General features: G+C 40.6%; 1 protein-coding gene across 1 annotated transcript in view; it reads right to left on the minus strand.

The window, feature by feature from the left end:
* Window positions 1-16,749, minus strand: part of Ccdc141 (coiled-coil domain containing 141) — a 156,970-nt gene that overhangs the window by 108,365 nt on the left and 31,856 nt on the right. The window contains exons 3-5 of the mRNA XM_032903542.1: window positions 10,835-11,026; window positions 6,817-6,925; window positions 2,466-2,719 (exon numbers count right to left, since the gene is read on the minus strand). Coding sequence (XP_032759433.1) covers window positions 2,466-2,719; window positions 6,817-6,925; window positions 10,835-11,026 — 555 coding nt within the window. The remainder of the gene's footprint in view (window positions 1-2,465; window positions 2,720-6,816; window positions 6,926-10,834; window positions 11,027-16,749) is intronic.

Below are 16,749 nucleotides of genomic sequence, written 5' to 3' on the forward strand. Positions count from 1 at the left end.
ATGTATAGAAAATGTCTACCTTCTGCTCAATTACCCTATCAACTGAAAACTTCTCTAAAAGATGAAGGGCATCTTTCCAAATCCAACCTCCAAAAGAGGGAGGGAGGGAGGGAGAGAAGGAAGGAGGAGAGAAAAGAAGGGAGGGAGGGAGGGAGGAAGGGAAGGAGGAAGGAAGGGAAGGGAAGGAAGGGAAGGGAGGGGGAGGGAAGGAAGGGAAGGGAGGGAAGGGAAGGGAAGGAAGGGAGGGGAGGGAAGGGGGGGAAGGGAAGGGAGGGGAGGGGGGGAAACCTACCAGACTTGGTTGTAGCTATCACCAAACATCTCAGTTTCCCAAGGACGTCAAGATACCTCAACTTTCCTTCAGTATGTAATTGAGCTAGTATATTTTCACTTAGAACTTTTTGAATTCTGTTTTTTCTTATACTGCAGGAACTGAAGTGGCTGATTAGTTTAGCAGCAGTGAAGTGGGAAGGCAAAATTACCATCTCAAAAATAAGAAAGAAATAAAGCCTACTGTAACTATGTTTCCATCTTTGGAGCAATTGTTCTTGCTTAGCAAAATCCTCTTAGACGAGACTTTCCATTGGAGAGGAAGGGTCTCTGTGTTAACACAAATGAACGACAATCTCCTATACATGACAGTGAGAGGACTTTTGAGTCTGTCTTGGAAACATCAGAGTTAAGGGGTTGAACGGTGAACCTAAGAAGAAAAGGATCGCTGAGAAATTCCCTTACAAAGGCGGTCACTCTGGGAACATGGCGGCAGGTCAGGATTAAGAGAGAACTGGATGCCAGAGAAGCTAAATTGGGAATAGAGGAGCAGGAAGGGTGAAGGAGGAGCATGTGCTGCAATGGACCTGCTTGTGATACAGAAGACAAAGAACTCAGGAGCATTTGTTTAATGAACAGTTTTGAGTGCATGCTTATCTTGGTAAACCCCCCATCGTCAGTGAAAGACGACGGTGCTCCATGGCCGCACCCTGACTGACACACGTGTGAAGGTGGGGTGGGGGATAAAGATGGGTTCAGGAAAAGAGGAACCAGCAGTAGAGCATTAGAAGTAGGTGGGAGCCAGCAGGAGATGCTGGAAGAGGAAGCTTACAGAGAAGGTGAGCCTGTAAGAGAAGGTAACAGGACGCAAGTAGAATATATGGCCGGAGGGGTCTGTACTGGGTCTCTAACCTATGGTAGCTTCGGCAAGAGGCTCGCCTGATTAATGGAGCAATGCGAACCTTCATATCCCACTGGATTTTCAATTGGACCTGTCATTGTTCACTTATGACTCTCTCATCATACGGTCTCACACCTCTCATGTGAAAACGATTTCACATGCTGGGGCACACCTTGCAAATTCTGGTGACATTTTAGATGTCCTGAGGGTATTCTACTCAAACTAGGGTGGCAGACCTCAGATTCTTTCCTAGTGTTCCCCAGACACTCTCCTCCAGAGTGAGAGTTACCCACCACCAAATATCAAAGACTAAGAGGTACAACAAAATAAAATGCATAAGGCAAAGCGACCCTGACTTTTGTTGTGTGTATCTTTACAGATACACTTGTAATAGAGAACAGGAAATAGCAGGTCCTCCATAAGAAAAATACAAATGCTACATGTTAAATCTCACTTATAGCCTGACACAAGAACCAACTCTCCTGGTCACATATATCCTTCTAGCTGTATGTCTGTCTTCTAGTTTGCATCACAGAAGTAGGAAACATAGAAAGAACCCTCTCCTATGCATCCTGACCAGGAGGCAGCCTCCATATGATTGCTGTCACTGAATCTATACATCTGTGAGCATGGGATTGGAACAAACGGAGATGTTGCAGTAAACACAGCAGCCATTAGATCAGGGCCTTTGGCCACTATAACTTTGAAATGATTACGGTATGTCTACAGTCTGAATAATGAGCTCTCTTGAGTCTGCAAACCCACGGAGTCCTAAACGCCTATAACCACAAACATCCAGACACCGTGCAAAGCTCTGCCTTTTCCCACTGGGATGGGACCCGTCTTCCAGGAAAGCTCGCTCTATTTTGCACTTACAGATTGGTTTCAGTGGCACCAGCAGCAACCGAGCACAATTCGGTGCATCTTTCTGACTCCCAGGAAACCATAATTCATACTTCAGAATAACCATAATTCATACTTCAGAATTAAAAAAAATGGAAAGCCCCAAAGTAATGATCTGGAGGGGAGATTGTAAGCTCAGTAATAGAACACTTATTTTCAAATGTTCACCTAGACATTCCTCCATTTGCGGTGTTAACGCGATAAGGAAAGGGAGATGGGAATCTTCATTTTCATATGCATACTTACTTGGGAAGGCTTCACAGTACTTAGGAGAAAATGCTCTTAGGCTAGCCACTAACACATGCAACTATGGCAATTGTGAACATCACCAGGCCATAGAATAACCAACTGGCCAAGACCGAGACTTCACCCAATGTCCAGTTATGTTTACCTGGCTTTCTTGTTGGTCCCACAGACTTAACTGCAGAACCTGAGACAATTCCTGCCTCTGTCGCTGCAAGTGCCTGTCCAGCTGCCTTCTTCTGTCTTGCAGAAGTTCAAGGAGGCTGTCGATCTTCAGACAGCTGCTCTGAGCTCCCTGGATCAGCTCAGAATTCACAGGAGATCCATCACACTTGAATTTTTCTATGAAGTCAGTGAGTTGTTGGCTTTTGTTTAAAAGGACTAGAGATCGTTCTAAGAGTTCTAGAAGAAAGTCGGAAAGAAAAAAATACAGTAGTGAACACCTGTGCAGTTGTTTCTGCGTGCTTCACTATATGCAAATAGCATGCTAATGAGAAGCTACATTGAAAAGAACGTAAATGTCTAAATATTTTAAATGCTTTACAATTTCTTTGTCTTTTTTAATCCCATGTGATCAAACACATGTGTCTGTCAAACAGATCACCAGTTAACAACCTCTATAGTGATTGTACTGTGTACTGTAGAATGGGGGTTTAAATCCTAAGAACTGAAGGATCATCTGGAGGAGAGAGTATTGAGAGGAAGGTAGGATTGAGAGCAGTGCTTTGAAGATCTATACATCAGCATTGGTGGAAGAAACAGCTTAGAGTATGCTCACTTTTTTACAAGCCAGGAGTAGGAATTCTCTGACACATGCCTTCCCTTATCTGGCCATCTATGATTTTTCTATTTTTTTTTTTGTTCTTTTTTTTCGGAGCTGGGGACCGAACCCAGGGCCTTGTGCTTCCTAGGCAAGCGCTCTACCACTGAGCTAAATCCCCAACCCCGATTTTTCTATTTTACACACCCATCTCACTTTCTTTATGTTACTTCTCTCCATCTCATGATCCAACGTGTCACCTACTGCCTGGACTTGTGCAACCCTCTCTTGACTGCATCACCACCCTAACCCACTCATCCATTTTTCACACTTAGCCACTGAGATCCTTTCAAACATGCTTTGTGATTAGTGCTATTTTTCCCAATCCTTCCTCAAGGGAGGAGGAAGGCTCCTGAGACTCAGGAAACTATAGTACTTATGAGGCACAGGAACTTCACTAAACTTACAAGGCCCAAGTGCTCTAAAGTCATAAGATCTACAACATTCCTGGGAGGGGGGGGGCTTACACGAACTGTAAATATTTATTGGGCAAGAGTCTTTTCAGTAAATCTGTCTGCAAATTCAGCAGAAAGCTGTAGGCATGTAGCTTTTACAAGTCAAGACCCTGGTGAGGTGGCTTCCCTGGTTCTGAGTCAGCCATGCTCCCGTAAGTTACCCCAATAGACTTATCATTTCACCAAGCTAAATGTATGAATGTTTCCTTTAGTCTGTGATTAGTGCCCCATGTAAGATAAGAGGCATTTGTCCCAGGAGATGTCTCTCTTTTCCTCTCCTACTCCATCTTCTTCTACCTGTTTCTATCTCTGTCCCCCATTCTCTCTTCCCTTTTCGATGCCAACCTCCAACTTTTTCCTGTCGTCCTCTCTCAACTACAGCTTTATTGCTTTAAGATGGAGGGCTAGCTCCTTTAAAGTAGATTATCACATCTGGCACAACCTAATTTCTAGCTTCCTTTCCAAAGGGCTCCATCTTACCTCTGTAAATTCTTCACACATTTATGCTTCCCCTGCCTCTATATTCTCGCCTATTTCCTCTGTCAAGAATGTCATTTACCTTAACTCTCTTCCTCACACCACTATTCTATGCATATTCAGGCCTGTCAGTTGTCAGTTCCTCAAAGAATAAACCCAACCAAATACTCCTATTAACCATTTCCATAGCACAACATTACTTTCTTTCATAACTCTTGTCTTGGCTGTAATATTCAGCTAATAACTGCTCTTGTTACTGACTCTAGTACAGTATAATGACAGGACCCTGGGTTCCTCATCAAGAACTGTTCCGAAACATTCTTCTATATCATTGCATTCAAAACAGAATATGGGAAAGTAATCAGCAAACTGTTCTCTGGAAAAAGACTAACAAGACAATGTTAGCTCAAAAGGAGAGAAGATGGGTGAGGCCATGTTAGTCTTCAGCTATCTAAAGCATTGTACCCTGATGGAACATTCTGGAACATTCTGAAAGGCAGAAACCTCAACCCAGTCATCTTGTTCTGACACAATGGAACACAGTGGTCACACAAGTGAAGCTAAATGAAGAAAAGGGAAGTTGGGATAAGTTTCATCATAGCTCTCAGTTATATTTTGCTATCAATACTTATACTTTATATAACTCAATTGCTCAGCAACTCATAAATTTACTAGAACTGCTAACTCACACTTTATTCCCATAAATTTAATGATGATGATAGGTACAAAGCCCTTGCCTAGCAATCAGAAATTTTATGCATTAATGTACACTTCAAATTATATCATCTTAATCACATCCCACTGAACGGGCTGATTAGTCTAAATCCCATCTTATAAAAACAAAGCTCTTGAAGCCACCACTGGGCATTATTCATTAGGATCCAGTCCTTTTGATCACTGCCCCCTACAATCTTTCAGTATCACACAGAGAGGCTTAAAACTATGCTAAGATTCATGCCACCAAAGACAAAGTATGCTTCCTGTGCTCAGCTAGCATTTCATCCATCTTGTCAACCCTAGATGATGCTCTGTAGACTCTCAAAGGTTACACTGAGAAGTGAGACACGGGTCCATTGTCATCTGGATGCCAGGACAGCAGAGCCTCAGGCTTCCAAATAAAAACAGGGTGCATCTGTGTCAGCTGGCCTCTTTGTGGCACAGACCACATTAAATCTGAAGATACCAGCAAGTGCAGAAAAAGGAATATTAAACAGTCTCCTCTTCAACACCAAATATTTATGGGAAAGTCCCCACTTCCATGGGGTAAAGTTACTTCGCTTCCAGTGAGTGAAGCTGTGTGAGAATCACATTGGCTGGGTGAGATTGAGTTGAGGCCATAGAACCCATCTTGGTCACTGGACCTGAGTCTCTCCAGCCTCCAACCAGGAATGTTAAGTGATCCAGCTTAGCCTCAGGGGACCCAGGGAGATAACTGCTGCCTTGTCAAAACAGCCAGCTGATGCTTTAGTGCTGAGTCTACTGTTACTGTTTATATCTCTCAGTGACAGGTGTGACAGAGAAATCACCAGAGAAACACATCTAGGCATTTGGTAGGCTGCCATAAAAATTTACACTGGAAAGACAGAGTTATTAATCACTTTATTATGGGAAATTTGTAGCAAGCAATTAATAATGAAGAACTATTTTATAGAGAGTTGGAGAGCAATATACAGTATGCACGTATGTGTGTGTGTATGTGTGTTTGTGTGTATGTGTGTGTGCGTGCATGCACACTCACATGCAAGAGAGTGAGAGACAGACAGATGACAGAAAGAGACAGTGAGACAGAGAGCGAAAGAACAAGAGAGAGACAGACAGAGAGAGACAGAGAGAATGAGAGAGAGACAGAGACAGAGACAGAGACAGAGACAGAGACAGAGACAGAGGAGAGCGCACTGTGTCTTTAAAAAAATCACTTTATTGCTTTGTTCCTTTTCCAGCATAGCCAAACTTTTGGGGATCAAATCAAGTTAAAAGTGACAAATATCGACTACATGGAGTCTTTGTAAAAGTCAAAATAAAATGGTACAAACACTAACAATGAAATAAAAATTTGAGATAAATCTATGGAGGCATTTTACTTAGGCCCATTAACAGATTATAAGATACATTTTTAAAAAAGAAAAGGAGCCTTCTCCCAACCATTTATCTACATTATTTTCATAGGTAACACCTCCTCTCCATGGTCCTGGCCAGCCCGAGTCTTGTGGTGAAGACCTGGAATATAAACTGTGCTTTGACAACTCAGTTATTACTACTAGCCACTCTGAGAGTCGAAAACACTCTGCCTAGTGTTTTGTTGGACTTTCCATCCACATTCCTTTTCATTGAAATGATGAAAAGAGGAACTTTTTTACGGTTGATGTTTAAAGGTTGGTCTGCATTTATCTACCCTTAGATGGAACATTTACTGAATTCAACCAGTGAGTAGAGCTTAAGGATCCACGGTACTGTGCACCTTGAGAGATGCTGGGGATAGAGGGACACAGCAGCCTCTGTCCTCGTGGATGAAGCTCTAGCCCACCCAGACAACTTTCCCCAAGCCCTCTCTACCTCCCCTGAGGTCACCTACCACTAGTGCTTCCTTTCAGAAGGTGGCCAAAAGCACAGCTCTGTTTACCCTTTCTTGGAACAAACAAAAGTATGACAGTTGGAAAACCCCAAATACTGCCATTCATAAGAATCATATATTAACATTTTTGGAAATCTGCAAGAGCTGAGACGAAGGGGGAACCCGTATTTCTTGCCTTTGGCGTGTCGGTCATGAAGCAGAAGAAGTGACTGTAAGGCTTCGGCACTCTCAAACTCGTGAGGATTCTGCAGAAAATCTTCAGCTTGGTCTATTTTTATAGCAAACTATGGAAAGAGCACAGGGAAAGACATGAAAATAATTTTTAAAAAGCTAACAGAATGCTTTATTATACTTATGGATTTTCTCATATACCAATGACCTAGCTGACTCGATATGAGAGAGAGAGAGAGAGAGAGAGAGAGAACATGTTAGTGTGTTCTAATCTAGATTATTGTGAAAGTATTTACATTTTCTAATCTTACGAAATGCCACAGTTTCTCCTCCATTTTCCCCTTTGTAACTAGAAACACATCACATACGCCAATAAACAATCTTCAAATATCTAGTACGTTTTCACCCCAAATTGCCTTATATAGATATTATATAGGGAAGATTATATAGAGATTATATCTTCCCTATAGCCATAAATTCAGAAACTATCAATATTCTAAGATAGTTCTCAAAGAATAGCCAGAAAACTTGCTGACAAAAATCGACAAAAGGTTGGCTAACAAATACTCTATAAAATCAAAGTAAATTTAACTTTACTCAGAGAAAAATCTACTTAAATATTGTGATTTTCCCCCCTCCGTGTGTTTAAGTTTAGATATAAACTATAGATGTTTCTGAATAGCAGTCTAATGTTCGTGAAGAAAACACGCATGCACACACACAGACACACGTGTAAAGGGAGACGAGATGGAGGACGAAAACAAATCGATTTAAAATGAAACTTAATATAAAACTAATAATAAACTTTAAAATAAAATGAATTAATTTTATAAGAAGGAATGTGGCAGGGGATGAGAGAAGCGGCGAGCTTTAACCTTTGAAGCTGTAACTGACAACGCTACTTGAAGTTGTGTCCATGGTATTTGTGCCTTATTTGTATGACTAAATCACGAATGAAAACTGGAGCCTTTCTCCACGTCAAGGACAGTGTATAACACACACAGGCTGACCAATATGATCAACTTCATTTTCAAAAACATTTTTCTTAAGTAAAGTTGAGATAACTCAGGGAGATAATCTTAAACATAAATTTTAGGTGGGGCAAAATAGAGGTAATTATTCTATTGCAATGTCCCCATGCTGGGACATGTATTTACATACAGGCCATATGTTTTTACACCAAGGTTCAGTAGAGGTTACTATAATTCATAAAGAGCCTGGTAAAATGTCCACCTTTGGATATGGTTTAGAACAAAACAATCAAGGCAAAGTATCCATGAAAAAGTTAAAGAAGCCGCCCACTGCACTAGACTTCCTGTTTTGCTTTCTTTAAAGTACAGTCTTTGAATTTGGTGATATTTGATATTTTATGAAACAAGTTGACTAAGAGGATGTATCACACTTTGATTATTACAGCAGCTTCAGAAAATGCAGTTTTAAGTAGTATGGAATGACGAGAGGCCCTGCTGGGCACGTCACTTTGAAAAGCACCCAAGGCCTCTGTCTTGTATGTCAGGCCACTGGCCACTGTCACTCAGGTGCGTTGTTCCCAGACACAGCAGTGTTTGAGAAGACGCCCATCTGACAGTTAAGCTCGTGAGTCAGATGCTATCCTATAATAGCCACCGCAGCTCACCCTAACTTCTCCTCCAACTCTAAAGACCTCTGGTGTGGTTATACTTACAGGGGATCACAGGCACACAAGCCCTCCATCTCTCATTCATCCGGTTTTTTAAAGATATTATTCCAAGAGAATCTTCAAAAGAAGAACCCCTGTAGGTTATCTGTTGTTTTCCAGTAGAACAGTACAGAAAGTTTATATCTCTATTTCAGATTCTTTACTCAAAATTGGTAAAACCGAAACAAAAACAATGGTCTGAAATTCCTCGACCTCCTATTAACTCTTATCTTGTGCATTATTTTTCCCTGTCTCTTTCCGATGCTTGTCCAGAGTAGGAATGGTAATGGGGACTTAAACAAGAGCTAAAATTAATTTCCTCATCCTTCTTGATCATTGGTGAAAACTGCTTTGCCATAGAGAAGCCGCCCGCAGATTATGAAGGACTCTGCCCTCCACTCAGTCTGAGCGGTTTGCGGAATGGGAAGCTCGATAATACCGACATATTTCATATTTCATATTCATATTTCCCTAGACCCAATGAAAGCTCACTTGAGTGGACGGATAACAGTGCCCAGTTGATCTGGTTCGATTTAGTGTCTCCTTCTACTCCTTGCAGTATCTGGAGGTTATTTCTACATCACGGAGAAAATTAGCTATCATTAACGCTAAACCACACCGAGAAACAAATACTGAGCCCGACATTAGGAAAAGACGATTTGCCGATCTCAAGAGTGCTGAGTTTCAAAGACGGTGACATTTACTCCCCTCCCACTAAGATGGAATGACTCTGCTAGAGCTGTAATTTGGCTTCTGTGAGTATATTTCAGCCGGCTTATTTCTTCTTTCAAGAAAGGAGACCATATATTGAATTTTCCCCGAAGACGGTCTATAAAACGAGTAGCGCTTCAGCATGGCACTGTGGCGTGTGAATCCTAAGAGCTACAGTGAGGGTTTTGTTCCTCTTCTAAATCAGTTCGTGGAGCATCTTGTCCACCTCAAATCTGAGGCTCTGTGACTCATCTCTTTACCTTTGTAATTCTGGATTTAACTCCTGACTTTCCCTTCTAAGAACATCTTGATTTGCAAAGTTAGTGTTTTATCTTAACGAAGTAGCAGTTGCACAACAAGATGTTGCTACCGCTGACAGAGGAGTTAAAAATGTGAAGTTTCCAGTAATTGTCTGGCACAAAATATATATCCTCTGAAAAAATAGGGGGATCTCACATTTTAAAATTAATAACCTCCACGAAGAAAAAAAATGTAAAAAAAAAATAAGAAAAATTACAGAAGGGTTCAGTGGCCATTCATCTATGTTGGAACACAGTGCAGGAATGAAGTTGTGTGTGTGGAGAATTCTAAGTGCTTGTGAGAAAACTCTAACAAAACAAGACAGGAGTCTTGTGACCTTGGTCTCTTCAAAACACAGAATTGCTCTTGGATTGTGTTTTCCTGCTCCTACCCGGTGTAGCAGAATTTACTTCAGCTGCTGTCGTTTGTGCCCCTCTGAAAACCATGTTTTCGCAGTGCAGCTTGTCCTTGTGATTGGACGCTTTGCTTAAGTGATGCCTCTTAACCTGCGGTGTGTAACTTGTCAGACGCTCTGAGTAACGTTGGTTATTGCATGAGATTTAATCTGCCTCGTTTTTAAGCCCTGTTTCCCCCAGGTTCATGCGGCCAGCTAGAGCCAGAAACAATCTGAAGTTCAGGATGTTTTTCTTCCTTTCCTTGTATTTTAATGGGTTTAAACTTTTAGAACAGCGCCTATATTCCTCAGGAAAATACTCTAAGATGAGATATTTACAAGCCAAACATTCTATGGAATATTGTGTAATTTTTTTTTAATCCTCCGACTTTTAGCCAATAAAAATCCTCCACATCGCCATTCCCCAATAATTGTATGGTAATAGCATTTGGATTCTAAACTATATTATATTGCTCTCTTCTAAAGAAGGAATTATATCAAAGTGACATGTGTAATAGTTCTGCATTTATTTGACTATCTATATGACTGATAATCTATATTTAAAGTATTAATTTGGGGGTTGGGGATTTAGCTCAGTGGTAGAGCGCTTGCCTAGCAAGCTCAAGGCCCTGGGTTCAGTCCTCAGCTCTGAAAAAAAAAGTATTAATTTTATTTATACTTTATATATTATACAATATATTCACAATACATATATATTATACAATACATATACGTATATATTTTATGCAACATATACAATGCATATATGTGTGTATATATTATATTATACTATATATACATTACAAAATGTATTGTCTATATATCCTTTATCCTGCCATTTTAAACGTGTGTGACATTTGTTTTAGCTTGTCAAACATTTCTGAGAGTGCTGATTATCTGCAATGCTATGGAGTAGCAAATGCTTTCTGAAACACGTACCTCCAAGGCACTTTGAAAAAACTCAGATGTCAGTCCAAGGAGCTCCCTTCTTCTTTCAAGCATGGAAACCAGGGTTGCCCATGCTTCGCCCAGAGTCTGGGCCATGGCATCGTACACCTGACTTTGCGCCTTGTTTGCTTCAGCCGTCCTGTCTGCTTCCTGTAAGAGTTCCCACACACGATCTTCCAAGGCCTAAGACCATGAAAACAACATATGTAAGTCAGTTGTCATCCAGTGTGAAAAGAAAGGACCACATTTTAAGCCCAGATACCTGAAACCTTATGTGATCCAGGAAAGTCTAGTAGATAATTAATAATTTATAAATGCAAATCATATTTGATGAGGAAGTTCATTATTCCCCCCTGTTTCCAAGTGAAGATTTCTGCTCTTATGCCTACAAGTTCTATAAATTTTATATTTTTCCTGATCTTTAAGTTCCTCTGAAAATCTTTACCAAAACTTGATTCAACAACTTCCTCAAATTCAAAATGTCTGAATCTCCTCACACCATCATTATCATGTATAACCGGACTACCCAGAAGAGGTGCTTGTAAGAGACAGCCTTCATTTCTCTCCTCCTATTCTCCAGTTCCCTTCTATTCCAAGACCAAGTCAGTCACATAGCCTGCTTCCTACAAAGCCTTTCCTTCCCTGCTTCTACCTCATGCCTCAGTTTCTTCCTTTGTTTGTCCTCATGCTCCTGCTGCAGATAAAATTTAGTCATAGCCCAGCAAATCAAGCCTCAGGACATGAGTTTACTTCTACTCAGGAATTCCCTCCTCTACAGATAATTATCCCTAACTCAGCCTAGACGTCTCTCCCCTGTAGTCACACATCTCTCCTTATTCCACCCATGGTGCTCTTGTCCAAACAGTTTTTCCCCCACTGGTCAAGACACCAGAGTTGTGAATCTTCCCAGACCCTTAACTGTCTCTCTTGAATGAATTTAGGGCCTTTAACTGTTTCTTCTGATTGTAAAATTAACATACAGGTATTCTTCGCCTTGCAACAGTGTTATACTAGGGCCCAGAATCTGAGAGAACACTTCTACATCTCATCAGCACTGAGAAGACTTAGGCGGGGAATAATAAAAAATGAACACATGAAGGTGGGAGATGGAGGAGTGGGAGCAGATATGGCCAAAATACACTGAAATTGTATATGGCATTACCAAGGATAATATTAGAGGAAGATGTTTAAGGTTTTATTTCTATGTTTTTAAAAAGTGAAAGTTCAGTGTTCACAAATAAAGTTCTATTGGAATGCAGCCACGATCATTTCTGAATTTATGGCTATTTTCATGTCACAAAAGCAGAGTTCAGAGAATCGCAATTCAAAGGGTAAGATCATCAACAAGGCCTAAAATAGTCCCCATTTAATTCTTAAACAGGACAAAACACATAATATTACTCTATGACCTTTAACGGAAAAGAAATAGTAGGAAAATATCCTTTTAGTGCCAAATATAACATCGTGTGCAGCACCATGATTTATTACTACTCTCATATGGTTAAACTCCAAATCTGGTTTCCATCTTTACTGGGAAGTGTCGGGTTAAGTTCATTCCAATAATCTCTCCATCTAACTCCTTGCTCTCCTCATCTATAAATCCGTGAAGTGCTCTTATTTCCACAAACTAAATTCTTGATAGTGGGTAGATTTGGTGGGCCATCAACACCTCAAGGCTCCTGAAAAAGGCACTAACCTCTTGTCCAGAAGATTCGCACCAACCAGTGACAATAGATTTCAATTTGCTCTTTACTCACTGCAGTGACCACCAACTAACAGAGCAGGGACCTTTTGTTTTATGCAATTCCTAGCGTGTACCACAGTGGGAAAGTCACAGAAAGCATGTGAAGGTCAGGCTGAGCTGTGGAATTATCCATGCAGCCACCAACCTCCAAACTAGAGCAATCCAGTTCTTCAATCGGAAGAACTTGGGAACTCAGACAGTTGTGGACCCTCAGTACATTAAGCCATTCTTAGAAAGCCAAGCTTTTCTCTTCCATTGCTCCGTTGTAAAACTGAAGCGCAAGTGTAAGTGGACACATTGGATCGTAACAGCCTATAGCATTTCATGATAAGCATCCAAAAGGTGAAATTACCAGAGGTACCCATGTGTCTTCTGGCATGACATTTGTGGATTCTCAGAGAACTAGGAAGCACAGTTTGAGAACAATGCAGGAGAAGAGTTATCATAAGAGAAAGAGTGGGGTGGGGGTGCTGGCAACGTCAACAGGCTTATATTAGATGTTAAGGATCTTCACAAAGAAACTTTTCAGCCCTCCGGACTTGTGTTCACTGGTGGGAGGTAAGAGGAGGAAGCTTCACAGAGTTGAATGGACTGAATAAAGAAGTCAGAAAGCCTCCTAGGAAACACAAAAGACTACAGGGAAAATGTAAGAGCTGGGAAGATACAGGACAGTTTCTGGGAAGCACCACAGACACATTGCAAAGGTACATCACAACTACAAAGGGTCATGATATACTTCCTGAGGAATCTCAACAGATAGGAAGTCTATTCCTACAATAGCAAATGGCGAGATAATCTGACTGGTGTGTCCGTTCGGTTTGGAAAATAGCATAAAGGTCTTTTTCTTCAGCACAGAAAACAACATGAAATTGCCCTGATATCTCCCCCTTTCTATTTTAAAAATTCATTTATGAATTTATTTTTTTTCTTATGATGTGCAGAAAAAAATTCACATGAAGAAAAGTTTGAAGTAATCCCATTTCTCATGTACGAAGATGGTCCTTTTTGAATGACAACAACAAAAACACAGTTATCTCTCCAGAGGCCGAGAACATTTTTTCTTTGGACACAGTGAGAAGCAATAATATGTCAAGCCTCTTGTGATTTATAGCAGGCATTCTACATAACACAATGACTCTGCGTTAGACTGTATCTTGGTGCTAGAGCACACACATGACCTTAAGTTGGACTCCAGTGCCACAAACCAGCACCAAGGCCTCAGGCTGACTCTGCCACTTTGTAAGCCCTGCACATTTCATAAACCAGTTTTCTCAGCGTGTTTCAATCTCAGACAATATTGATCTTGTAAAGTTATGAAGACTAAATGAGTGATCTATGTGAGTCCCTATGGTAGCACCTGACAGATATTAACAGTCAATAGATTTTAGATGGTATTTTAATTTCCTTTATATTCATGTATACCTTCTCATTAGTATTGACTATTATTATTCACTTACAAAACAAATGGAGAACATACTGTAATCTGGTAAGGATAAATTAAAACTATTATACCAATAATTAGGAAACAAAAGGCTACGTATGATCTGAAGGGCTGATAATGAATACCCATAAGTGATTTCAGAAATAATACTTGAAAATATAAGACAATATATTTTGAGTTTAAGCATCAATGATCCACTTTTTAAAAAATATGTACCAAAATATATCTCTGAATTTTTTTTTAAAAAACATGATTTAATCATCTATTTTGTTCTTTATTTTTTCACTTACTTTTTACAATAAGATGATTGCTTTATGTATAAATACAAATGCATTCTCTATGGTGATATGGTTATTTCATGTATAAAAATAACTCCATAACCTATTTTCATATGGACAGTAAAATACTTATTATGTAAAAGTAAAATATACAAATGTAGCCAATGACGAGTTGTGAAAAGTTTAAGTCATATTTGGATTTCAAGGTAAATCCAACAGCAACATAAAATTTGGATGGCGACTTTCGGAGATCTGTGTGTGGGAATAGAGTATTTCATCTGGGACATGCAGTTCATCTGGACTGAAGACTGTAGCAAGGACTAGGGTGACGTGCCCAAGTTCCTTTAGATCCATGTCTAGGGCCTCCCTTTTCCAATGAAGGTGAACAGGAGGAAGCAGATGTAATTATTGCTGATGCAAAATTCTCACTCAATTTTTGTAGTCATCTTTTGCTGGTTCTTCTAAACATCAATAATCTTCCTAATACATCTGTTTAAAGACAGGCACAGCCCCCAGTTGAGGCATGGGGTCACCCACCCATCTCAAAAATTTTAACCCAGAATTGTTCCTATCTAAAGGAAATGCAGAGACAAAAACAAACAAACAAAAAAAAATATGGAGCAGAGACTGCCCCACCTAGGGATCATCCTACTTGCAGATACCAAACCCACACACAGTTGCTGATTTCCGGAAGTGCTTGCTGACAGGAGCCTGGTATGGCTGTCTTCTGAGAGGTTTTGCCAGAGCTTGACTAATACAGATGCAGATGTACACAGCCAAACATTGGACTGAGCCCGGGGACCCCAATGAAAGAGTTAGGGGAAGGACTGAAGGAGCCGAAGGGGTTTGCAACACCATAGGAAGAACAATATCAACCAACCAGACCCTCCAGAGCTCCCAGGGACTAAACCACCCACCAAATACACATGAAGGGACCCGTGGCTCCAGCTGCATATGTAGCAGAGGATGGCTTTATCTGGCATCAATGGGAGGAGAGGCCTTGGTCCTGTGGAGGCTTAATGCCCCAGCATATGGGGGTGCTACAGCAATGAGGCAGGAATGAGGGGGGGTTCTGGAGGAGCATCTCATAGAGGCAGGGGGAGAGGGATGGGGATTTGTGGAGGGGAAACTGGAAAGTGGAACATTTCAAATGTAAATAAATAACCAATAATTAAAATGTCTGTTTAAAATCCCACCATACAGTACTTGTAAATGAGCACACTGAAACAATGCTAGCCCTTTGGTAACAGGTGAATATCTCTGTTTGAGTTAAGTGGTGTTCCAGTTAACTGTCACTCTGGCTGTATTGCCAAGTGTCACTTGTTATCAATCAGAACATGTCAGGATCAGGATGAGGATGCCATTTGAACATTCTATTTTTTGGATGTAGCTGGATAATGATTTTCTGAAGTTTTATGCAACCACATCTTATATTTTCTGTCAAGCAATTCAAAACCCCTCCTAAGTAAAGAAAATGGTCTAAAAACACAGACACAAAACCCCTTCATCCCTTAAAACATTTTTTGACTTGAGAGTTTTCAAATTCTCAGACTAATTTGGGATCTTAGAAGTGTTCTATTCAAACACAGTTGGGAATACCTGTAGTCTCACCCACACACGATTGGTGGTGATTACTCGAAATTTTGAGCATTTGCGATAATAAAGTTATTTTTTAAAGTAAATGGATTTGCTCTACTCCATAAGCACTTATTCACAGGTGTTCTTGTGAGTATAATTTGAACAAATATTTCAGTGAATATAAGAAGGGTAGAAAAATCTCAACACAGCAAATTAATAATATTCAATGACCAAAAATGTAATGAATATATACAATTCAGGAATAAAAGACAGAGCAGGCTAAACCAAAACAAGGATATGTCTAGGGGTCTGCATTTGTAATCAATTTGTGTAAAAACCACACGTAACAGGGCAATGAGAATTCTTATGCACTTTAAAGAGCTTCTGTCCCCTTAAGTAACAAATAACAGTCCAAGAAGTATGGGATCTGTGCTTCACCAGCCCACCCTGCTTCAAGTCTGTGTGTATTTCCTAACATGGCAGAAGCCAGCTCCCTGGACTATTCTGTCTGTTCCTACCTTCCAGAGAACAAGGTAAAGCCATATTCTTTTGTCTATAACCTCAAGAAGACTCTTTCTGCCAGGCCTGAGGGAGAAGCCACACTGAATGTCACCCCAGGCATCAGCTAGCCCAGACAGCCATTCCTAAAGCCTCCCTCTGAGGCTGTGAGGGGGAGAGAAGGGCCTGGACCTGGAATGATGCCCATAACGTCCTCCCCTCTCCTTCCTTTAACAATACCCTGCCTGGAAATTTCCACAAAGCCTTGAACGTAGGTCACTTGTTCAATGGAGATAGTACTGTTTAATATATCATGGATAGGAATCTGTTGTTCACATCTATAGAGAGAGGGAGGGGTGAAGACAAT

The sequence above is a fragment of the Rattus rattus genome, chromosome 5, assembly GCF_011064425.1.
Source record: "Rattus rattus isolate New Zealand chromosome 5, Rrattus_CSIRO_v1, whole genome shotgun sequence".
Lineage (NCBI taxonomy): Eukaryota > Metazoa > Chordata > Mammalia > Rodentia > Muridae > Rattus > Rattus rattus.